The sequence below is a fragment of the Cyclopterus lumpus genome, chromosome 2 (genome assembly GCF_009769545.1).
Source record: "Cyclopterus lumpus isolate fCycLum1 chromosome 2, fCycLum1.pri, whole genome shotgun sequence".
Taxonomy (NCBI): Eukaryota; Metazoa; Chordata; class Actinopteri; order Perciformes; family Cyclopteridae; genus Cyclopterus; species Cyclopterus lumpus.
In genome coordinates, this window is record NC_046967.1 from 8,771,296 (window position 1) to 8,796,928 (window position 25,633).

At 46.4% G+C, this 25,633-nt stretch overlaps 2 protein-coding genes across 2 annotated transcripts; both read left to right on the forward strand.

Moving 5' to 3' along the window:
- Positions 1-689: 689 nt before the first annotated feature.
- Positions 690-19,603, forward strand: LOC117744150 (FERM and PDZ domain-containing protein 4-like). The gene is made up of 16 exons (XM_034552285.1): positions 690-706; positions 752-865; positions 4,681-4,832; positions 5,680-5,782; positions 6,237-6,282; positions 6,985-7,089; positions 7,351-7,458; positions 8,519-8,650; positions 9,483-9,602; positions 10,058-10,194; positions 10,662-10,788; positions 12,948-13,037; positions 13,126-13,308; positions 13,449-13,587; positions 13,999-15,027; positions 15,410-19,603. Exons 1-16 carry the CDS (start codon positions 690-692, stop codon positions 18,778-18,780), a joined length of 5,973 nt encoding a protein of 1,990 aa, XP_034408176.1. The 3' UTR covers positions 18,781-19,603.
- An 817-nt stretch (positions 19,604-20,420) lies between these two features.
- Positions 20,421-24,728, forward strand: LOC117744097. Its single transcript, XM_034552216.1, has 6 exons — positions 20,421-20,842; positions 21,149-21,253; positions 21,473-21,591; positions 21,718-21,879; positions 22,141-22,367; positions 23,901-24,728. Exons 1-6 carry the CDS (start codon positions 20,776-20,778, stop codon positions 24,001-24,003), a joined length of 783 nt encoding a protein of 260 aa, XP_034408107.1. The 5' UTR covers positions 20,421-20,775; the 3' UTR covers positions 24,004-24,728.
- The last annotated feature ends 905 nt before the right edge of the window (positions 24,729-25,633 follow it).

Consider the following 25,633-nt stretch of genomic DNA (forward strand, 5'->3'; position numbering starts at 1 on the left):
CCGTCGATCCTCAATGACATCGTCCGAGTAATCTGCGCTAACCGAAATCACGCGGCTGTAAACACCAGTGCTTCTCCTCGCCCCGCACGCTCGCAAATTTTGACGAGGAGCTGCCGCGGTACCGCGCACGCAGCCATCGATCGACCTATCGACGGACCCGATGGGCCATTACTTGACTGCGGTTGATTGCACTAAGCAGTACGATGTGACATCGCACAGCCACATGCGGAGAGACCAGAGGTCACACTAATTGGGCTGGGAGGGGTCTTACTAGAGTGCCCCTGAGTGTTTTTCATCCAGAGGAGGGGGAGGGGAGATTTATAAATTCATGTTTTCATTCTTTTCTTAAACGATGAACCTCTTAAAATAAGTAGATGCATGTGCCGTGATGGTTATGCATGAGTCCCGTCCTCTGTGGATCTTCTCCCTTCGTCAAAGACCTCCAGTCTAAACATGCGTTGCTGCTATTAACGGTCAAAAACAGTAGTTTCATTTGAAATTAAGTGCTGGTTTCTCTCAGACGTAACTATGTGCAGGGGGAATGAGAAGGGGGAGAACAATCTTACCGGGTTCACTCTGCCATGACTCGGGATAATGGCCCTTGTTTATCTATATTTTCTTACAGCAAAAGGAAGCAGGAATCAAGTGGTTTCACTTCACTTACTTCAATTACCTTCCACGACACACTGATGAAAGCACATTTTTGGTTCATTTGAGATGATCAAATGCTCATTTTCCCTTTATGTTTCAGCCACAAGAACAAAATGTCGGGCTGGCCGCCCCCTGGCCCAAACTCCTGGGCTGGACTGCAGGGGCCTCCATACAGCTGGGACAGCATGAACAGCACCAGGGACTCCCTCACCAAGTACGTACAGAATGATCATAAACAGATTGTATGATGTACAATCATCACCGTAGAGTCCCTGCAGTTGCCTATGATTGCAATAGGAAGGTCCACTGGAGAAGCAGCAGCAGTGGTATTGCAGAGTGATTGCGCCTATTCCCCAAAAGCATCACCTAGTTTAATCGCTACGCAGACGATGTGGTTCTGTTGGCTCCATCGGGCCGTAAACCTTCAGCGCACACTGGGGCGGTTTGCAGCCATCTTGTGAGGTTTTCTGGGCACCGCCAAGTGGTAAGAGACCACCCGGGGTAGATCCAGAATTCGCTGGAGGGATTATGTATCTATCTGGCCTAGGTTCCCCAGGAAGAGTTGGAAAAAAAGGGTGTCTGGAATACCCTGCCAAACCCCACGGCCCGGGATAAGCAAGATAGTGCATGGATGAGTGGATAGTTCAATCACGATACCTTCATGAGTCTCTTGCGTTCCACGTGAGCCTGTCTGTGGAATTTGGTTTGCAGAACGAGACAGGAAGGTAAACCCACAAATCTTGCAGAGGCCTTGGCATCCAGGAGCGTTCTGCACGATGAATCCAGCATGCAAGCGCTGTGGAACAGGCTCTGTTTTAGGCAGACGTGCCTGATTATGATAAGCTGTGATCCAATTAACTTTTTTGATGCACAAATTGCTGCATACGTCTTGTTGGTTGGCTACCTCCCTCTCCCTTGGTTGCACTTCTACTTCTCGCTAATGCTTTTCCCCTCTAACTGTTTGAACTTTGCCTCCTTCCTTATGTCTCCTCTCTTGATCTGTTCTTCTTTTTGTTTTTCAATCTATTTATCTATTCTCTTTGGCCTCTTCCTCCTGTCTCCTCCTTTTTCTCTTGGACCTTTCCTTCTCTCTCGACCTCCTCTTCGCTTTGACCCCTCGACCTCAATTCCCCACCCTCGGTCTGTGCTTTCCAAAACGCTGGTTTTCGGGGCTTCGGTGGACAAATGCAGCACTGATAAAAGTAACTCGTTCAACACTAAGATTCATTTCATTATTGTCTTTTCATGTTTCCATTCCCTCTCTTGCTCTCCTGCCCTCTATACCGTATACCCTCTCCATCCTTTTATACATATCTTTTATTTTTCTATTCTTGCCTCTTCCCTTCACCCCCCCCCCCCCCCCCCCCCCCCCCCCCTTCTCCTCTCCTCATGATGGGAAAGTCAATTATGACAAGGGAGACATCTCTGGTCATGTGTCTTTGTTCCCAGAGAAAAGCTGGTGGCTTTAGTGGAGGTGACACAGATTGAGTATCCCGATTAGATTTCTGCGAGACAGAAAGAGAAAAGAGAGCGACAGCGACTAAAGCCGATAGTTGATTTAACTATATTGGACAGATATCTCCCCCTAACCTGAACTAACATCATCGAGCAGGTTCGTCATTCTCCACTCAAGTGTCAGTGGATTTGAACTCCCTGTGATATGGCAGCTGGGCTGTGTTTATGTGGAGATACTGTGTATGAAATGGGCATTTTTTACACGTGAACTCATACTCATATGTGTCTGTCATGAGATTCCCAGTGTGTGTAGAGTGTGTTCCCCGCTGACACCTAATATTGATCTCCTTTTTCCCCTTTGTCGTTGGTGTTACATTGCTATGGATGGATGTGCAGGTGGGCAATAGTGATGCAATTATGTGATGCAAGGTGCCTTTATTCAAAGTGACTTTCAATGAGTGCATTCAACCCCAATGAGAACACATTCTTCGCATATACCATCTCAATAAATAAGGAAGCTCTTGCCTAAAGAAATTGGCTAAAACGGTCTTATTCAGCCTTCAGTTGTACTTAGCGCCACCCTTTTGCGTCACTTATGGTTGCAAAACAACAATAAACCAATATGGCTGCACCCAAAAAACCAAGATGGCCACACCCCAACAACCAAGATGACCACAAAACGTACTGTAAGTCCATAAACTAAAGGTTCTGACTACTTCCTCTTCTATTCCTTTATATATTTAATATTAGTCTGCAGCTGGCACATCAAATATGGTTGTGGGCATCTGACTCCACTTGGTTAAGATTATAGAGCGATTTCAGTCACGGGGAAGTGATACAAACCTGTAACAATCACAACGGACGAGGACCAGGGACGTCGGCGTGAGTTGCATCGGTGTGCACGCTTTCCACGTCGAGCAGCAACGCCAGGGTTTGACCTTTTTTTTTTAAATTCAGCTTTCCCCTGACCCCCTGACATCCCGGCTCTGCCCTCCCCGCAGGATTATACCCACTCCCCCACCCCCCACCCCCCCTCTTGACCCTGACAGGGAACATAGGTCCGCATTGCAGATTGGAACATGCTTCATTACAGACAGATTTAGTTTGAGACCCCGCCTCCCTCTTCTTATGCACAGCGCATCAATGTGATAATGAGAGAGAGAATGAGAAAGCTCAAGAGGGGAAAGAAGGTGGCAGGGGATTGAGACTGATCCAGATCGGTCGGAGATGAAGTCGGTTGGGACATATATATATATTTTTTTAATATATATATATATATAAATAAATATAATTAATAACAATAATATAAATAATAATAATATATATATTTATATATATATATACAGTGTACTGTATATATAAATAATACTAATAATATAAATAATATCTATATATATATATATATATATATATGTCCCAACCAACTTTCCGACCGATCTCAATCCCCCGCCACCTTCTTTCCCTTGTTGAGCTTCCTCATTCTCTCTCTCTCTCATTATCACATTGATCTGATTGTGATAACTAGATAAATATCCATGTATGAATATACATTGAACTTGCAAAATCTGATTAATTTAAAGACATTAGTTCAATGCAGTTCCAAAGGAATGAAACATATATGTGACTTTGCGAAGGTCAGGACGGATGGGGCCCGCATTTATCAATATGGACAGCAGAGGCAGCCAATATGGAATGGATGTTGGCAACAATGGACACCCGGGCCCGGACTGGACTTAATGTGCAGCGAAGGAAGCAAACGGCTGCCAAGGGAGCGTTTAAAGCTGTGAAGGAGGGAGGGAGGTGGAAATTGAGACAGAGGGAGAAGGAGTGAGCCCCACTGAAAAGCATACATCACCTCATAATTAACAGGCACTCTGCGTTCCCGGCGTCCCGGTCGGAGAGAGACGACCTGAGGTTCGGCGAGCGGGGAGGTTTAATTTAATACGGGGCATTCGCATTTAAGAGGAGCTCTCTTCCTGAGTGACTTGCAATAAGGCAAAGTAAAGTATACTTCACCAATGGTGACCCACATCAACATTGCTTTTTTTTTTACAGGGTTCTTTCTAGACTTCACCATTTGCATTGCACATGTGCATACATGGCATTGTGCTAATAGGACGAGAAAAGCCATCAATGGTCAGTACACTTTAATTTGGACGAGTCCGCAGACTTTTAGATGGATGCGGGAACCAAATTGTTTCCAGATTGCAGATCTTTGGCATTTTATGAACACCGGACCCCGTGCTCACTTTTATAAATAGCTCTCAAGCATAACATGTTTGTGCTTAATGACCAAACCTGAGCCAGGGCTCTGATTTATGAGCATCCGATCGGATAGCTCAAAGCATTCACTTCGCGTTTAATGTTTTCTTTTGGAGCTAAAACTCATTTCCAGTGTAGGAGCGAGTGAATTGATTGGATTTTAATGTGCACTGCATCACAATCTCTAAAGAGATTCTCCCTTAATATGCAGGACAGTCATTGAGCCCATTACCCGCTACGTCTCTTCTCGAAGTGGAACTATCTCCTGACTCATCTCCCCACAACTCTCTCCTTTTATTTATTTTTTTGCAGCCAAGTGTCCCAGTGCAGCTCCCTGGAGGAGGTTCACCTGGACGGGGTCCCCCCCGCCCCCCGCCTGGTGGAGATGAGACGGGACCCGGTCCTGGGCTTCGGCTTCGTGGCGGGCAGCGAGAAACCAGTGGTGGTCCGCTCGGTCACACCAGGTAGGCGTTAACGATGACCTGCCCGATGTCACCGCAAGGGTCAAATCCAACACACTGGGCCTTTAAATCAAGTAGTTTCACTGAAGAACGCACAAAACGTTGACTGTTTTCAATTTGAGCCTCGCTTCCTGTGTGAATCACTTAAAAAAAACACTGCCTGCCCGCATGTATTTTACCAAAGATTAACACGTGAGTTTTTCAAAAACAAAACAAGGGATTATTTGGCATGATTGACAGCTCGAGGAGCTTCATCCAGTTGCCCGCAGTAGCAACGCTGAACAGCAGCGGGATGTAGGCGCCACGAGAAGGGCCGAGAAAATAAAATCACAAAACAAAGCGTGGGAAGCGAGGGCCGACACCTCCGGAGGGGTTTGCATATAGTCCGTGCTTATCAGTGGAAACAGTTGATTATGATTATTTAAGAGAAAGCCATGCAGACTGCTGGCTTCTCCAGTAAGATGAATTGACCCCGGACAACAAAGAAGATAAACACAAATTAATGTTTTATTGAAATCGTACTGGAAGTTTTCGATTATTTTTTTGGTAAATTGGCCAATTTCCAAATTACTGCCAGACCACTGCTCACAGCCGTCAGCTCCGGAGGCTGCAACGACACACATGGGGATTAATCTCGATTAATCAGTCGGCGCCGAATTACAAGCAGACAATTGAACCAATGAATATTCTATTCCGCGTTGTTTGCCAAGGAATACACAGTATGTGCTTAGGGACGCGTGGCAGTTTATCGACGCTTGTGTCCGGAGACGGACACGCCCACATTACCTATGCATCCATTCAGCTGATCCTCCACCGATTCATTTTTTTTTTTGTGTGTGTGTGCACGTAGGTGGTCCATCGGAGGGGAACCTGTTGCCAGGCGATGAGATCATCCTGATCAACGATGAGCCCGTCAGCTCGGCTCCCAGGGAGCGAGTCATCGACCTCGTCAGGTGACTACAGAGGCATCGGGGGCAACTACTGTGATCTGTCAGAACCCAAGCTGCTGGGGCAGTTCAGTTCCCTTGTATAACAAACAGACTGCATTCTGGGAACTGAGCCGGGTCATAAGCTATTAAATGGCAGGTTGAACACTCATCATAGCACATAGATAACTGTCAAAGCATTACCGATCAAACCATCACACAATATCCAGATAAATACATATTGAGAATGAATAAGAAAGAAGAGGGGCAAAAAAAAAGAAGCTTTTTGCTGCGTTTTTTAGTTTTAGTTTTATGTGAAACTATTTTTAACTGCGTCTGCGTGTGAGTGGTGACTTGCCAGAGGCCTCTCATCCCATTCAGCCGAGCTGATCAAGTTCCCTCTCGCTTATCTGCCATCGCTGCTCGCTGCTGATTGTGGTTTCCAGATGTTTCTGTTGACTTTGTGATTCTCTCGCTTCAGGAGCTGCAAAGAATCCATCGTGTTGACTGTCGTCCAACCGTATCCTGTGAGTAGATCAGCTCTCGCAAAATAAACAAACAAATGCACCACGATGGGGTTGTATGTATCAGATGGATTTATACATAAATAAATAAATACAACGGAAACGTAATCCAGGGAAAGGATTACTCCGTATATGTATGTGTGTTGATTTTTGTCACAATTAATTGATGCCTTTATATAATTAACTGGTGATTTAGTGTCCTCTGTTTCATGCTTCACCTTTCTCCTAAAGAAAGACGCTCCCCATGAACAACATTGTGTGCCCTTGTTATCATATTTGGGGATCTATCGCTTTGTGGCTCTTTCCTCCTTGACTCTCCTCCAGGCCCGTTAAACTTGTTTCCCTGCAAAGTGGATGAAATCATCTCGTCTTCCTCCGACTAAATGCATTCATCCGTCTCCTCTTAAGTTTGGGGTTGTGTTGCGTCAGGGTGTCGTGTTTCTCGAAAATTGCTTTTCCCAATTTCAGTAAACTTGAGGTTATTAAATCAAAGTTTTATTGATTTTTTTCTTTCCGGCATTACATGTGCAGCTAATGTGGTTTTTTTTGTCTCCCCCTCCTCTTTATTTGTGCTTGTGTTTATTCATGCTCCTCTTTATCTCTCCCCCTCTCCATCTGTCTGTCTCTGTGTCCCTCTTTCCCTCCCTTGTCTCTCTCTCTCTTTCTCTCTCTCTCTCTCTCTCTCTTTGGACCGTTGCCTCCTAGTCCCCTAAATCAGCGTTCATCAGTGCAGCCAAAAAAGCCATGCTCAAGTCCAATCCGGTCAAAGTGCGCTTTGCAGAGGAGGTCATTATAAACGGCCAGGTTCCAGTCAGTACTACCACACACACACACACACACACACACACACACACTTACGTATGACCTATATAGGCAATGACAGATGGTTACCACGTAAGACAGACAGTTGAGTGAATGCCAGATAAATAAGACAGTCACAAGAATGTGTTATATGACATCGAGACATCATGAAACCCTCTCACGTACGACACCTTCGCCTGTATCCTGTGAGAGGGCCCCGTCCAATGAGCTGGGGTGAAACAGGGGCCGGTCATATTTCCTCTGTTGCAGAACCTGGTGAAGGACAACTCCCTCCTGTTCATGCCAAATGTCCTGAAGGTCTACCTGGAGAACGGGCAGACCAAGTCTTTCCGCTTCGACAGCAGCACTTCCATCAAGGTGCGTGCTCGTGCCCCCACTTTTCCCAAGGCACACTTTGCAAGATTAGCTGCCTCTGCTGCATCTATTATTACAAAGGGAGGAATTCATTCGGAGTGCAAATGAGTGCGGCGTCTCGGTTTGCACGCACACGCACGCACGCACACACACACACACACACAGGCCTTGGAATTCAATCCCTGGGCGATGTGGCAGAGAGCGTATTTCAATCTGTTTGACTTGTAGATTCAGTTATGTTTCATGTTTGTATGATTCAGTGTGTGGTGTAGTGTGTAGGTTAGATGGGACGCAAGGAGAGCTGAGTCACTCCTTTCCTCATTTGAGTGGCTGGTATTGTTTTCACCTCGCTTGTGTGTGCGCGCACACACACACACACGTGAGCGGCTGGAGTGATCCAGTCTGCAGTGATTAATAAAACCTACTTTATCCTCTTAACCCTTCGATGCACTGGAACACACACTACTCCATAGGCGGGTCAAAGATGACCTTCATGAAATGATTGCTTACATCAATGTATAAATTAAAAGACAATCTCTAGAAATAAAGCGCAAAAGAAAAGGAAAAAAAAGACCTGTGTAAGAAAGAATGTGTTATATATGGTATATATGCTATCAACCTTGCTGACTATACACGTAACAAAAACGTGTGTTTTCTCTTCTATTCCAACGTAGCGATACTAAACATTTATTTCTCTTTAAAAAGTAAAATATGTAAATATATTTGGGCGAATGGGCAGAGAATTTTAAACGGGCACGCAGGAGACAAAAAGGGAAACATTAATTCTACCGAAGCTCGAAAAAACGTGACTCACACCGTAATACTGTGACCTTGATTCTATCGTGTCTGTCACCTAAAGAATCTGAATCGAGGACACGCGTCTAAACTTTATACGGATTGCCTTTTATGATTTCATCTCTTTTGTGTTTTTGTCCATGAAAGAAATGTCCCTTCATAAAAGGATATGCATAGTGGTGTTTTTGTTTTTTGTTCACAAAGGAATTATAGATGCCTTTTTAAGAGAGTGCTCTAATTAAATCAATATGTGGTGTATTTGCTTCAGGACGTGATCCTGACCCTGCAAGAGAAGCTGTCCATCAAAGCCATCGAGCACTTCTCCCTGGTGTTGGAGCACAGGACGGAGGGCTCTGGGAGCAAACTGCTTCTCCTGCATGAACAGGAGATGCTTACTCAGGTAGGAGATGCTTCCTCTTTGGTCACTTCCTTAGTCACACACACACACACACACACACAAACAAACAAACATCCCTGCTCAGTATTCACACAGCATTTGGAGCCAGGTGCCATTCATCAGCCCTGGCACAGAAGGGGTGACAGCTCCCATTACACCTCCACTCCCACAAACACCCCCACACACACACACACACACACACACACACAGACTCACCCACTCATCCATAGTGTCCGCCGCGTTCTAATGAGGTTTGCGGGATCACAAGAGGACAACTTTAATATCCAGATGCGGCGCTCTGCACGTGGCAGTTTTAAGAGTCGCTAGACGCATTGAAACATACACTCTGATACAGCTGAACATCCATCTCACGGTGGTGGAGAGGAGGAGGCGGGTAGGCCTTGAAATAGAAAACAAAACTCCCTCGCCCTCTCCACACTACCAAGGTAAATCATAAGATATAATCAATATTTTAATGATGGGGTTGTGGTTGTCTCCAATACGAATTTGAATCAAATGTGCAGACAAACTAAGTAAATGTACTGAAACCTGAAGTATAACTGTGAGGTACTTTACTTCAGATTTGTTTCAGATATTGTTGCTAGTCACTCTGCAGATTGCACATACAAAACCTATGTATATGTTTTATATACATTTGTTTCAATAATTAATCACATAAAAATTACTTCAAGTCCCTAGTAATGGGTCAATGCAGACACATTACTGGATCCTACAGTTCCTATAATGCAACGGCGCAGTGTCTTCCAAACACAGTTCGTAACACAGGCCTCTCTCTCTCTCTCTCTCTCTCTCTCTCACCTGTCGGTGACCCCAGGTGACCCAGAGGCCCGGCTGCGACAAGATGAAGTGTTTCTTCCGTCTCAGCTTCGTGCCGCGGGACCCCGTGGAGCTGCTCCGGAGAGACGCCGTGGCATTTGAATACCTCTATGTGCAGGTGAGCGAGTTCCCCCGAAAACGGCTACCTGCGACATTGTTATTGAGCGGGATACGATCCGGCATTTTTTTGGGGGTGGAAAATGACTAATGGTGAATGTCAAAGTGACAGAGTGGGTCCTGTCAAGACCAAATCTTCATTTGCAAATACCGTCCTCAATTAAAAAAGTTAACTACTCTCTAAAAGAAGAATAAATTGCCTCCCCACAGGATTCCTTTGATAAATTAGTCAAGTGAAATAGCCTGAGAGAAAGAAAGCTAATCTTCAGCTCAACATTTTCTACTTCCGAGTCCTTCACCAGGGACTGGGAACTATATCCCTTTTGAAGGAAACTCAAGTCACAAAGGTCGGAAACAACTTATTTCACCGCCACGTGGGACACGCCCTTGGCGGCCTGACTTTGGGATTCTCAAGTAACGCTGCTTCCTGCTTTCTTTCTTTTTTTTCCGCCGTAGAGTTGCAACGACGTGGTGTTGGAGCGCTTCGGCACGGAGCTGAAGTACGACGCCGCGCTGCGACTGGCTGCTCTGCAGATGTACATCCTCACCATGACAACCAGACAGAGCCAGAAGGTGTCCCTGAAATACATCCAGTGAGTTTGGGTGTGAAAAGACATGGTGGTCGTGTGCTTCTTGACACTACCAACATGAGCTGTTGTGTTAAAACTGTTGTTCAGCCTGGAGCTGCTCCACCAGTTGTAAGTAATAGACTTGACTGAGACAGTTTTTCTGGTTTCTCAGGGATTTGTTTCGCCTTTTTTCCTCTCTCCTCCTCTTCTGCGAAACAAAAGTGTTCTGGTTGGTTAAAGAAAAAAATTGCATCATCTAAAAAAAAAAATTGCCTAAAATTGCATCCAGACATCAGGCCTCGTGCAAAAAAACTGATTTGTTCTTAATGTGCACAAACAAGGGATTTCGGAGTATGTCTATTCACTAAGACTTCCGATACAAATTCTCTCGCGCATTGTAAAGTTATTGAGGAAGCCTGCAGAAAGCAACCCCCCCCCCCCCCAGCCTGAAAGTCAATTCAGCTGATCAATCATCAATCTGCTCTCCACAGAAAGGAATGGGGTCTCCCGCTGTTCCTGCCTCCCGTCGTGCTGTCCAGCATGAAGGAGAAAAACATCAAGAAGGCTCTGACGCACATCCTCAAAACCAACCAGAACCTCGTGCCTCCCGGGAAAAAAGTAAGCAGCCTTTGTCTTTCTCTGCCCTTGTTAACAAACTTCTGACACACACGCGCGCACACACACACACACACACGCACGCACGCACGCACGCACGTGCACGAGCACAATCTGCTTTCTTTTTGCCCGACGCCACATTCTAAAATAGCATCGAAAACGCCACCCTCGACCTTGCGAAGGTTCTCACCCTTGTCAACCTAAGACCCTCAGTGGGGCCAGACCGCGAATGCTAATGTGATAACACCATGCGAGGCGCTTCGTCAAACTGTGTGCATAATGAAATATTCATATTCACGCGCACATGTTCCACCGGTCTGGGGCCCCGCGGATCCCGACTTCAGCTTCATCTTTTGAGCTCTGTTTCAATGATACGTTATATGATATGTTCATGTGAGGATAAACCCTAGTAATTTCAGAGAAGACACAAACTGCATTACAAGTGCATGTGGACGAGGGGAAAAAAAGAAAGTGCGGTGATTAAAAACGCAGACGTGTCGCTTCCCAGCGATGCACACGGCCCCCTCTAGTTCATCTCGAGTCGGTCCCAATTATGCCACCGCGTCGCCATAAATACTCCCTCCGAGTATGGATTCATCCTGACTGAATGTTATGACTCCTTAAATCTAAGAACTGCTGAGCTCAGCTGTTTTAGGGAAATTACTTGGCCTCCTTTTTTCTTTAAAAAAGATGTACATCTTCAGGTCGGTGCTATACGGACCGGGCTGGGAAAGTACAGAGAGGAAAAAAACTGTTCTGATTTTGTGCCTTTTTTTGGGGGGGGATATATTTGTTACAATAAAAAAAACAAGATTGAGAGCAATACGTTTATGGATCTTTAGGCAATCTAGTTTGGGTAAGTCTAGTCTTTTTTTCTTCTTCCAGGATGATCCTATTTCATACAATTTATATGAATATCCCAATTATCTGAGTCTCTTTATATATTTGTATTTTTGTGATACGATTTGTAGCCGTTCTTTAACAGACATTATTACAAACTCAACAATCTCATCTTTCAGTTTTTACGTCTCACATCTGACAAACACAGTTTCTCCTGCGTGGATGAATCTAATAGGTCAGTTAAGGACACATGAGAGTATATTTGTAGATGCCGGGCCCCCTATGTGATTGGGGTCGAAGAGTTTACATGTTTAGAAGAATGACAGAAGAACAAAAATGATGTAAATAATATGAAAAGCCACATCAGCAGACACATTAGCATTCCTCATACCCGATGCGATCTACCTAACACAGCTTGGTGCCGTGGATGAAGCCCTGTGGTTTACGTTAAACACCCCTGAACTCCATGTCTGTGTGTCTAATGTCTATGAAATGTGCGGCGTGCTCGAGGGATATCGATCTCTTTCTTCCCCTCCCGGCCGCGAGCAGTGCGATGTCCCGGCGAATCATTTGCATTCACGGTTGATATCCGCTCGTCTCATTAGGGAGACACACGGCCCGAGAAACACCAACGAACTGGCACGTGCGGTTCAAAACACAGACGCTTCCAAATTAGCATTCCTTTCCAGGGCCTTGAAGACAACCGCTCAGCCCTTCACCAACACGGGCTGCTCCCTCCAGGTTTGGTGGTTAAGACGGAGCGGGAGTTTCATCCAAGCAAAAAAAATATTTTTAATGCGGACGTCTGTCAAGGTCAGACGTCTCCATTAGCCTTTACTGTTTCTGAGACTGATGCTCCTTTTTAAATTGGGGTGCAACATCAGATGGGCCGTACGATCGATGCATAAGTCTGAAGGTGAGTATTGTAAGTGGCGATGAAGGCGGCTCGGCGTATGAAACATACACACAAGCTGTGCTCATTTGTATTCAGCTTCCTCTGCTTTTCAAATGAATGAGTAAATGTTTCTGAAATATAAGGACACTCAGCAAGCCAGTTCATAGAAAAGGTGAATAAGAAAACACGTAATCTGCTCTGTAAAGAAGTGACGAAGAGGAACACATCCGCACTAGCGAGACACGGAGAGAACGTTGGATCAGATTTCATAATAACGTGATGGGACATAATGGAAAATCAGTGGTCTAGAACCAAATAGCTTGAAAGTGCTTTACATCCTGACATTATGGAAGACAAATGTGTCCGTACAGGTTGAGGTGATTTGGTTTCGGGTGCTCACTAATGTATTTCTCTTCTCTCCGTGCAGCTGACTGGGTTGCAGGCCAAGGTGCATTACCTGAGGTACCTCAGCGAACTCCGGCTCTATGGAGGGAGGGAGTTCATGTCGATACTTTTGGTAAGAGCGTTAGTTCTGAAAAGGGTTTGGACACGTTTGAAAAAGAAGTGCTTCTAACTGTCCCATGCGTCCGCACTACTTCCTGTAGCAAGGGGAGAAACAGACCGAGGTGACGCTGCTCGTGGGCCCACGTTACGGCATCAGTCACGTCATCAACATCCGGACCAACCTCGTGGCCCTGTTGGCCGACTTCAGCCATGTCAACCGCATCGAGATCCTCACTGAGGATGAGGCCAACGTCCGACTGGAGCTGCATGTTCTGGATGTCAGGGTGAGCGTGGAAGAAGAAGCAAAATACAGAAGCACTAGCGAGCATCGTTTCGCCCCGCACGAATGATACTATCTGATGTTAGTTCCTTTCTTTCTTCCCTCCATCCGCCCTTCTTTTCCTCCGCTTTTGTTTTTATACAGCCCATCACACTGATCATGGAAGCCAGTGATGCAATGAACCTGGCCTGTCTAACAGCAGGCTACTACCGCCTCCTAGTGGACTCGAGGAGATCTATCTTCAGCATGCCCCACAGCAACAGCTCTGGAGGGGAGGACACTGGTGAGTTATGATTGTGAGCGTGTATGTGTGTGCGCTCAGAATAGTATGGATCCTAATTTAATTTAATTTATAGAATTTGTCATTCACAGTTATAAGTTTACAGTCAGTATTTAAATTGTTTCTTTTACCGAGTGGGTGAGAAAATATGCGTTTTCCAGCACAGTTTTACTAGTAAGTGGCAAGATCTTTGTCCTGGCAGGACTCTCCCCATGAAATTAATAAAACAAGTAGAGAAGAAAATGCTCGAAGCTTAAAAATGTACGCTTTACGGTGCAGCATTAAAACCCAAAAGTCCTGAAGTGGAGCACTCAAAGGTCTGGCGAAGAGGAGGCAGCCACTTTGAGATTCAATCAACATTAAATATAAAACGCATAAAATAATAAGACCGCGTATCTCTGCTGCTGTCTGCAGGTCAGGATCGTGTCCTGGAATGGCCGTACAGCACATCTTTGGGGGACAACGAGGAGTCGTCACCCGGCCAAGGAGAGGTCTACAACAGGGACTCTGAGTATTCCAACAACGGGCCGAGAGAAAACAGCGTCTCTCCTTACTTCCATGAACCCCCAAACCCTGACAGAGACCTTGGGACACGTAGGAGTCCGGTGCCCCCTCCTCTTCCCCCCGCCACCAGACACAAACCTCAAGACTCTCCTCGGAGCGCCAAAGTGTCGTTCATTTTTGGGGGGGACCCACCCTTGAACAAGTCTAAGAACGTGGGCTATGAAAGACTGTCGGAGAGCCCTGAGGTCCCCGAGCACAGACCGCCCTACATGCACAACAACACAGACTTTCGGCCACAGGACAGGGTGCCATTTCAGTTTGGGGGTCTGACGCACGTCTATAGTAACATTATAACTGAGGAAGGTGGTGAGGAGCCACTGCTAAGGGATCTGTTTTATCGCGACACGACGGACGACGCGGAGGACGACGACGAAGCTTCCTGCGAGGAAGACTCCACCGGGGGGACACCGGTGGGCGACGACGGAGGAGGCGGAGATGAAAACCGTGGCAACCAGGGAGGAGGGTTGGCCACGGCGGCCGGCAAGGCTTCCTTCCTCGCGCTTTCCGGTTCCACCGATGACATCATAGACCTGACGTCGCTTCCCCCTCCTGAGGGAGACGACAGCGTCGACGAGGATGAAGACGACACGCTGCTGGAGACGCTGAACCTGGCGATCGCGGCTCCTCCGCCGGGCTTTCAGGACAGTTCAGACGAGGACACAGCGCCCGAGGGAAGGCCGCTGAGCACGTGTGACAACGATGATATCCCGGTGTCGTTAATCGATGCCGTCCTGACGCATGGGGAGGGGGAAGGGGAAGGGAGCAGGGGAGGCGAGAGAAGGCTGGAGAATGCAGTCATGCATACCCTACAAGCCCTGGAGGCTCTGTCCGTCTCTGAACAGAGGCCTCCGCCGCCACCACCCAACAGTAGAAATCCAGGTCTGTTGAAAATGAATGCTGGTACAGTAATGTTTGATCACCATCATTTATGTCTTTGTTTAACTTTGGTTTCCAGACTTTTTTACTCACCCCAAATAAATCCTGTGTCTCAGTCTATGGTCTTCAGTCTCTCTCATTTTATATTATTCAGACCACTAAAATGTGTGGGATTTTATTCATGTTAACGGTTGTAAGCATTTGCTCGTTTTGTAGATATTCTTTTTTGCCTTTAATGCGCCTCTCAAAACAGATGCATGACACCAGAACAAAAACTATTTGTATAATAGGCCATGCAAATATGGACATATCTCTGCGTAATATTCTATGCCATGTAGCAGCTACTAATTGACCCATATTTCACTTTGTATCTCTTATCTTCTAGGTGTTTATGCGTCTCGAGGCCTCAGCCCCGAGTCGTCCTCAGATTCTGGCAATGAGACCAACTCCTCGGAGATGACGGAAATCTCTGAACTGGCTGCTACTCACAGACTCAATGACAGCCACATGCGCCTCCTGATGGCCACAAGGGAAGGGTACCAACCTTTACTTGAGGAGAAAACTGAATTCCCCGTCTCGCCCTGCACTGTAGGAACGATACAGAAGAAACCCCGCAGTCCACAACGGTACCTTCAGCCTCCAGCTGTTCCCCCGAGACGGAGCCCCCTTTTGGACACCGCTTCGTCGTCAGGGTCCGACAGCTTGGTGGTGAGATCCCAGACACAACTCTCGTCCACTCTCCAGCGCCCGAGTTCCACAACACCAGGAGGCAAGCATCACAAAAAGTCAGCGGATTCCAGCAGCAAGTACAACACCTTCAGCACAAGGGAAGGGCATCGAGGTGAGAGCGGTGAGAGCAGTGGGAGCCGCGGCCATCTTGAAATGGACCAGCGCACTTCGTTCTGTGAGCGAGGGGAAAGTCAAAGGAGACAGAATTCTTTTTTGGAGGAAAATGCTGCGGCCGAGGGCGTTGGAATGAACAGCCTCCCCCGCGACCATCCCAGGATCCCCCGCCCTCCTTCCATTAACTCTGAGCGCCTGTTAGATGTTGTCAACTTGGGGGACTGCGGTGTAGATAATGGAGCTGCAGCTGTTGAGCAAGATGAGCATCTGGTCGTAGCGTCATTGCTATCCCCAAACAAAAAATCTAGATCAGGGGGGTCCGACCAGGCCTCGGACATACAAAATGACCACCAGCCGATCTCTAGACAGCAGAGTGTCGCACGGTTGTGTGAGTACCATCTCGCCAAACGGATTTCAAATTTGCAAGGGGAAGCCCACAGTTCACAACAGGGTTCCCTGTGCTCATCGCTGGATGCTGGTGGCAGCACGAACAGTAGTGCCTGTGCCACCCCAACTGACTCACCCCTTGGCCCCGGTGCAGTTGAATTAAAACACCACCATTTGCAAAGGCATCCACTCTCCAATTCCTCCTCCTCTTTACTCAGGGTGCTAAACTATGAGGATAGCAAACCCGGAACCCCTCGCGGCACCCCTAGCCAGAGCACTCAGGGAAAGGACCTCCACCCTCATGCAGACCCTGCCCTCCTTCGGAAAATGCTGCCCAACATTCACCCTCCCGCGGCTGGGGCAGAACCAGGCCGTCCCTCCTCAGCCACATCGTCTAAGCATAAAGAGACAACAGGTACTGGGAGCAAGAGGCCCCACAATGATCTGCATGCTAAACAACAGGCCTGTTTTAAGGGGCTGAACCAGAAGGAAGGCAGTGAGGCCTACAGACAACTGATTAACTATCTAACAGTCAGCCAGATGCATCAGGGAGGGAAGCTGCACAGTGCAGGCATGGGAGGGGCTGTAAAAAAGGACACCAGGCGCTTTATCACGAGTAACCCTCAGCTTGTCGAAATGGTAAAGAATAGGGGGAACACCATTGCTCGCTGCCCATGTATGCCTTCCTCCATATCATCCCCATTTCTCAGCCCAAATGTAAACCCTAACGCGAACACCGTGCAGCTGGCAAATAGAAATCCTCACTCATACCATTCTGCCACACTTCCTGCCAAGAGAAGTTCTGACATGCATGCTCAGATACGGAATGACAGTCTAGATTTCACTGCCGAGAGGAGAAGCTCCTTTTCTGGCCTGGAAAGCGAACTAGAGAGGAGTGGTATGGACCCAGAGCACTTCCTGTCACTGTATAAGAGAGAGGGCTGTATCAGTCGTGACGGGGGATTCATTACGAGTGGAAACCGAGAGGTAGCGGGTAACTCTAACCGCCCCCCGTCTCGGTCAAGAAGCCAGCCTAGTAGCAGCACTGAGGACTGGTTCAGATCAGACCCGAGGGCAAAGCATGCAGTCCGTCAATCTCCACATTCTCGTCCTAATGATTCTCTTTGTTTCTCTGCCGCCCCCAGTGTGAGTGGTCAACGATCAGACCTCAACACCATCTCACTAGGAAGGGGAGACCACCCTTCAGCTTTTGTCAGGCAGACATGTGCTGGCACTAGGGCTTGCATTACATCTCCAGCTCCCAACCCACAATATCCACCTCCTCCACCACCTCCCCCGCCTCCTCCGCCTCCTCTGTCTCTTCCCTCGCAAGCCAACGCTAGCTCCAGCAACTCAGGATGCACACAGGATGCCATCCATTGCATCCAGTCCCGGCCAAATCACAACCACATTCAAGCTGTTGCCCCAACCCAACCCCAGACTCTCCCAGATCCCTTCTGCAATAGCCTGCAACGGGGCAGGGAGCTCAAACGCAGCTCCAGCAACGTGACCGCCAGTTCCGGGAGTGTGGATGCTCTGTTTGATAAGCCCACTCGATGCCGGAGCCAGCAGCCCTTGTCACCATCTGTGCCCCTGCAAGGTGAGACCAAAGTCCAACGGAGGCCGACAAGGAAGCGGCTCTCCAAGAGCTACTCCCAAGGCTCTGTGTCTTCCCACACATGCTGGTCTACAGGCAGTCGGGACTGCAGAAGGGCGTCGGTGGCATTTCCGTTGCAGAAAGACGTTAAACAATTGAAGGGCTCTCAAAAACTGGACACCAGTCCCTGGAGATGCAACGGGCCTTTTAGCTACTGTTTCTTCAAACGTAAGAGCGAGGGAGAGGAGGATGAGATTGAGTGGGAGAGGCCCAGACGAAGCCGCGATATGGATAATGGCTGTGCGGCTGCGTCAGCCATATCGCCCTGTGGCTCAGCCGTGGATGTGGCTGGGGAGCAGCTGTATGGGGAGGTCCTCAATAACATGAGCTTTAGTGACCGCCTCGCGCGAATCAACGCACTCAAGGACCGCATGTACTGCTTCCCTTCCGGCTTCGTTGACGTCCGCCGCGACGCCAGCGAGCTCATTGCCCTGGTGAGGTCCAGCGTTGGTCGCTGCGATCGCGGAGCCCAGATGCCTCTTCAAGACGTGTCCCAGTTCAAGCAGCTCCTCTCGGTCGAGTCCAAAGAATTGGGCCGGGCATGCAGGAGGATGGCGCAGGCCCACGGGAGTCCCGAGGAGATGCTGCTAGCCGTAACGTGTAGCTTCCAGGTGCTGTGCTGTCTCTGCGAAGCCTGCATGTGTCTGGTCAGGGGGCTCGGGGCCGCAGCCTCGTACCAACAGAGAGAGGTCGTGGCGAAGGTCGACGAGGTCGTCATGAACTATATCTGTTTGCTCAAAGCGGCCGAGGCTGCCACCGTGGGAGCACCAGGGGAGCACAGCGTGAAGGCCCTGGTCCGCCACTCCAGCACCATGTCGGCCATTGCTAACGCACTCACCCGCTCCCTTAAAACGCTGCTTAGCAAGTAGAGGCTACTCTTTATGCTTTATAGTGTGGCCTACGCAGTCAGTATTAGTCTGTCTTTAAGCATCTCGTTACTTTTGTCTCTGCTGAAAAAGTCGTATATTTTTCATATAAGGTCTGAACGGTCTTCATATCAAAATCATTGTAGTGTAAGACACACAACTCAGAGCTGAACAAAACGATGCTGAAAGGTAGTCCCATCTGACTGCACTTGCTTTTTCTGATGACAATATTGTAATGTATATTTACATAGCCATACTGTCACAGACCTTTGTTATGTGATATGCACCTAATAGATACCCTTTTACCTGTGCATTATGTAGCTTATTTAAAATAATGTAAATGTATATAATGTACATAAATATAATATAAATATATTATTTGCCGTAGCAGTTTGAAGAAGCCATTGAGTGTTCAGCATAATTTGCTCCAATTGTACAGGGCTGGAGTGAATTCACATTCAGTTCAATCAGTTCATTAAGTGCAGTTTTACTACAGATATTTAGAATTTACCTGTAGAAATATAAGCAAAAATGTGTCACTGTCTGTCCAGTGAGGGAGTTGTTGCTATCATTTTATCCACATGATTCAATCTGCCGGGTTGAATTTCTGAATGACTGTGTCAAGGTGAACTGATTTCAAGACTGTTATATTAGAACGCGTTTGTTTGAGATGTTGAAAAATACAGGGACATTATCATTGCACTGCATTTACCACTGCTTCATCATTTACCGTATAGGTTATTTTCAGATAAAAGTAATACACAGTAAATAATAAACTATCCCCCGAAAAATAAATATCTATAATAGATCTATAATAATACGTTAACATTGATAATTTAGAGGAAAAAAAAAGTTTTAATATAAAACATGTCAGATTGACCACTTTGTTAATTATATCTAATATTTTTTAAGCTTTTGTGTTTTATTATCATCTGTTTTGGACTAATTTCTGTGCTTGAAGGACTCGTTATTCCACACCGTGTATCGAGATGCAGTCATGTCTCTTGAGAAGAAATTCAATTCCTGTTTTTTTTCTTCTTTTTCAATAATCCACCAATGTATTAAAAACATTTTACAGATATGTTTGCGTCTCCTACCATGTGTCTCTTGGTTTGAATGGTTCACTGTAACATTAAATAAGCACCGCTGTTAAGTGAATGAAACAAAATTTCAGCAACCTCCAGTTCCTAATAAAGTTTGATGCTTCATCTATATGGAAAAAAAAGAAAGTCTTCCAATCCATGTCAAGTGACCGATTTGAATAAGCATAACTAATTGAATACCGTTTTTAGACCTCATAATGTATGACGTGTGTGTGTGGGGGGGGGGGGGGGGGGGGGGGGGGGGGCGGACGTGCGCTTCTGTCCATGCGTGCACGAGCTTGTGTCGTCACGTGACCTTCCACCCACCCTAAGCAGCAGAGGAGTAGACGTGTGTGTGGGGGGGACGTGCACTTCTGTCCATGCGTGCACGAGCTTGTGTCGTCACGTGACCTTCCACCCACCCTAAGCAGCAGAGGAGTAGACGTTGTGGGAGAGGACGGGGAGGGGGGGCCCACCTCCTTTGCATATTGGGCGCCCGTTCCACACGTGCGGCGACGTTTACCAATCAGGGCGATACATGCAGCAAACCACGCCTGCGCGGCAACTCGTGTCGCGCGCGGGCGCCTCATCAGCATTGTACTGTCGGCGGAGCGGACACAAAGTTGTCAGTCTCTCTTTTTATGTTGCTGCTGTTGCATGTTCAGAGCGAGCTTTTTTTTGTGCGTGCAATACTTAGTTATCCAAGCAAGTGTGTCTTTTTGTCGGGGACGTTAGCTGCTCCTGACGCCCTTTTGAAGAAGCCGCCGAGTTCACCAGCAAAAAAGGGCATTACTATCGTGGAGGGGAGAAAAAAAAGAAAGTGTCGTTGGGCACCCCGCGGGGTTTAAAGTTCAGCTAACAGCAGCGTCACCGGCTACTAGCAGGTAGCTCCGCGTCCGGAGACGCCGGGGTCACAATGGCAGCTGTGTGCCAGCCGCGACGCGCCTTGGTGGAGATACCCGCTCCACAGCCCAAAATTGCAGGTAAGTCCATGAAACGCGGCGTCTCTCCAAATTGATGCTGCAAACTTTTGTTCTTTTGAGCGGGACGCGCCGCGCCGCTTTGCTCTCGCGCTAATATGTGTCCGGCGCGCGCGCGCGCGCAGGATAAACTCTGGTTAGCCGGATGAGCTTTTATGTGCGCAACAAACATTTTAAACAACCTGAAGTTACGAAGGCATACTTTTTATTTAATATCCGCTTCCCCCAGTGAGTTTACCAGATGCGCGTTCAGGCTGCGCGTGTTGCAATATAATATTAACGAGAGCCACTTGACTTTTCTTTTACAAGCTCGAATGAGGAGGTCCTATCTGGAGATATTGAGTGCTCGGTTGGCTCCATCTCCACTTCCAAGAGGGAGAAACGCGACTGCAAACGTAAAGCGGGGCCACTCACGTAAGTACAATTTTGGGGGGGGGGGAAGACTTAACAGCTTTGGAGAGCACTGCCATTTAAAGTGATGTTATAAAGCAGCTTTCACCTGTAATAATGTACACTACATTACTGCCCTAGTGACTAGTCCAAATGCATTGATTACTTTGGTTTCTCCTGTCCTTTTTTGTTTTGTCTTTGTTCTAATCGTCAACCCCTTTTTTGTTGTTGTTGTTGTTGCAGTGGACGTGTGGAGTGGAAGGATAGAGGAGCAATGTGAGAAGATGGATGAGCACCACCACGACCCTCTCTCCAAACAGCAGCTCGTCCAGCTGATCCGATCCTTCATCTTGGTTGAGCAGGTACCCGTCCTGGCCATTCATGAGCGTAATGATGAGATCAATATAAATATTTGACCCAATTCTTGAGCCTGTCGCTACATTCAATGTGATCTGAAATATCGATGTGTGTGTGTGTGCGTGTCCCAGAGCCAAGAGCCCAGGATCCTTGCTTCCGACCTGAAGTACCTCCAGGAAGACCTGCAACTAAAGAAAGCGAATGTGTACCGGTCCATACCCTACTCGCGGCTCGGCTCCAACAGGGACGCTCACTGCTACAGAAAGGCATATCCTCACCTGGTGGCGTTCAAAGTGAGTATTGGTGGTTGGGACTTATTTGCATAAAGGCACTTTTCTTTTGGAGAACTACATATTTAGTTTACTAGTAATTAACTGATAAGTTATGTATTTTATTCTAGACTTTTACTCTTCTCTCATTGTGTGTTATGGCTTCATAAAGAAGTCTTTGTCACTGATATATTAACAAGCTTACTCCATGATGTTCCTGTCTCTGAGCGTGGTGTTTCATTCTGTCATTCTAAACCATTACCTCCTTATCCCAACCCCCCCCAGGTTTCTTGTCAGGAGTGGGGCCAAGTTCTCCTGAGGAACAAAGAGTGGGACGCTGTGTTGGAGCACACGCTGATGGCGTGGCGCTACACCAGCGAGCTGCCGCAGTGGGACACGGCGAACCACAACGCTCTCCGAGAACAGTGTTACGGCATTTTGGCAGCTCACAGCCTCGCCGCTTTCCAGCACCACCACCCTGGACCCAACAGAGGACGAGAGCTGCTCAGAAGGTACCACTTCCATTATTTTCTGGGGCCTGTGAAGGGTCCACATACAGATCCTAAACAATAGGTATATAAGTGTAGTGGTCACTGACCTTTTTAAGCCCAAGATCCCTTACCTCTGCCTTGGTGACAGGCAAGATCTCCCTATTGAGGTGTTGAGAGAAAACGACTGTCCAGACTTTACAACTTGAGGCTTTTTATTCAGCCTAATTATAGATTGAATGAAATCAAACACTTTGGTCTAGCTTTCAAATTGATGTGACCAAGAACACACTAAATGACTTCATTTCATTGCAACATAAAAAGAACATTATTTGTTAACCAATCACAATATGAACAAGAAAAAACACATTTGCAATGAGCAGGCTGGATGAACTCCCAATATTAATGTTGTATTTATCGACTGAAGTTACAACACTGACAACATGCTCAGTCAGTTACTAATGTAAGTGCAGTTCAGCTCTGTGTCCCATCACAATGCCATCAGAAGTCATGTGACTCAATCAGTGTGATCTTGTCGTTGGGCTCATCAGCACAGACAGCCAGTCTGAGTAATCCGGCTCCTGGACTTTGATCTGGGGATTTTCTGAACTCCACTTACGTGGTTTTTGGGACAAATTTGGCATTCATGAAAGTTTTTCTCATCTGGGATTCGTTCTGAACTTGGACCGTTGGTGATTACGTTCACATCGACTCTACAGACATCCTCAGATTTATATAATTATAATATATACGAGAATATTTATCATTAATAATTTCGTTTAACATTTATAGTCGATAGAGATTCTACGAGGCCTCTATCATAAAATAAACAAAAGCACTACATGAACACTGCTAAGTAAGTGAATAAATAAATAAGCACTATATAGCCACAGTGGAATAGAATGGACACATGTACATTCTGCACTGGTGAAGTTAGGTCTGTCAGTTTATTTGACTGGTGCTCTCTTTCCGCTCCGATATGATTTAAATCGGTCTGAAGTTGCTTTCACGTTGCCTGTGGAGTCTGTCGATTGTGCACACGTTTCTTCGGTAGCATGCCCTTATGAGATCTTTTCTGAAGATCTTCCGAAGTCCGTAAGAACATTTCAGAAGACGCTTCGAGAATGAGGCCCAGTGTGTTTCTGAATTTATTTAAATTTGATTTGGGAGAGCGACAGGGAAAGGTGTGTTGGCGACCACTGATGCAGTGCATGGTGACGCACGTGCATCCGTTGTTAGATTATGGGAATACTCTAAAATGCTGTAAAAGGGTCAGTTTAGCTGCTTAACCACGTTAAACTCAACTTTTTGCTCAGTCCTCAGGGTTTTCTCTGTCGAGCATCTTTGACTTTGGCTTGAAGTTCCGCTTTCTTTACTGGAGCTGGTGAAGTGAACTAGCTCGCTGTGTATTTGCGCCTACCTGGCCTCTTGATGAGTTCTGAAGCCAAGATGTTATTGTCTACATTGGTTCATATTCATAATTTACTTCCTTGTACAGTTTTTTGAGTTGTCATCCAGATAACTCTTGTTTTTTTTGTTTGTTTTTTTTGTCTCTAGGTTGAATATGGCTCAGTTGCACAGCCAGTCAATTGTGCCCTGTATTCAGGAGTTGCAGAGGATTCTGCGATGTGCCGATGACTCCTCTATGGACACAAAATAGTACGAGATGCGCTATCCAACCAGCTGGCTACAGCTCAGTGAAAAGTGTGCTTTGTAGATAAATAATGTATGTGGTACAAGGCCACTGGTAGTGTTTGTTTGGAAACACCACTACAGTATTTGTCCAAAGGGCCGAGTAGCAACTTGAAATGTGACGGGTTTTTCTAAAGGTAATGAAAACCACCCTCTTGAGTTGTTGACGATGCAACAAAACCTTAATTTAATCACAATGCAACTTTCGATCAACTGGAGTGTAACATTTGTTGCATCGCACACCTCAACATGTATTTATTCTCGGTGAATGTTATCTTCATCTATTGTCTTCCAAAAAACAACAGTCCGTTTTTTTTAGAGGAACATTCCCATCCGGAGAGGTTGCAATCAGTTGGTGCTGCCAGCGATAAATATTTAAAATGTCTATTTTTAGAACTTTGTATAAAATCACTTTTGCATTGAAATGTTGAAAGTAAGAAATGTCCTTTCTTGTTGCTTTATGTGTGTGTGTGTGTGTGTGTGTGTGTGTGTGTGTGTGTGTGTGTATATATTTGTGTGTTACAGCTCACAATACTTGAAGCCTTTGCCATCTTTGACTATAGTTGTTTTATGTGTACGTCTTGTTGATAGAGAACTGTCCGTCACTGATTGCACTGTTGCCATTTTGTCCTGAAAACTTGACATTTTTGATAAAATAGATACTTTCAATAAAGATTACTTTGGCCTATTTAACATCTTGCTCATCTGTTTTGTCGCTTTCTGTATTTAGTCATCACCACATGAAACGGTGGACTATTTGGCATCCCTTTCAAAAGTAATGCGTTTACAGCGGACCTTGTTTAAAAAAAAGAAAGAAAGAAAGTGAGTTGATGCGTCGCTGACGTACTCTGATACTTGTTTGTTTTCAAACCGTTAAGTTACCAGCAGTGTCAATGAGTAACTACAATCTTGAAATGTGCAGCAGCATCTGCTGACGTGTCCAGATGTGCCCTTTCTGTTTTTACCTGATGTGTCAGTTCTCACATAGTGAATTACAGTCAGCCTACAAATACATTTTTCATATCGTGCATTAGACCTAGAAGTCTGTTCATGCTTTTGTTTAGTTTTTTGTCGCAATGGGAATTAACAACACTGGGTGCTCCCCCCCCAACATCTGTGAGCATTTTAATTTTTTTAAATCTGAAGTTGAATTATAGGCTCCGGAAGTTGATTATTAGAGGACTACGGGACTTTGTAAAGCTCCGTGATTTGAGGTTGTGACTCCTTTTTTTTTTTTTTTTATAGATGCCTCATTGCAGTAGATGATGATGATGATGCGATTCATCAGATCAATGGGTTGATCCTTTCTGTTTAGTGTTCCGACCTCCCGCTTTGAACCACTAGGTGGAGCCCACGTTGCACCGTTCTCCACTTGTCACTGCACGAGGGGGGCTAATGTATATGCCACTGTAGAAACGGCTGTTGCCATGGCACTCTGAAGAGGGAATCCTAAATAAAAAAAATTTTTATATGATATTTACGGTTGGACATAGTGAATGGGACGCTGATAGGGGGAGAAGCTGACGTGAAGACTTCCTGCTGCGCCGCATCTCGGTCTGAAATACAGAATCGGCTGGAATACTTTCATAGGTACATCT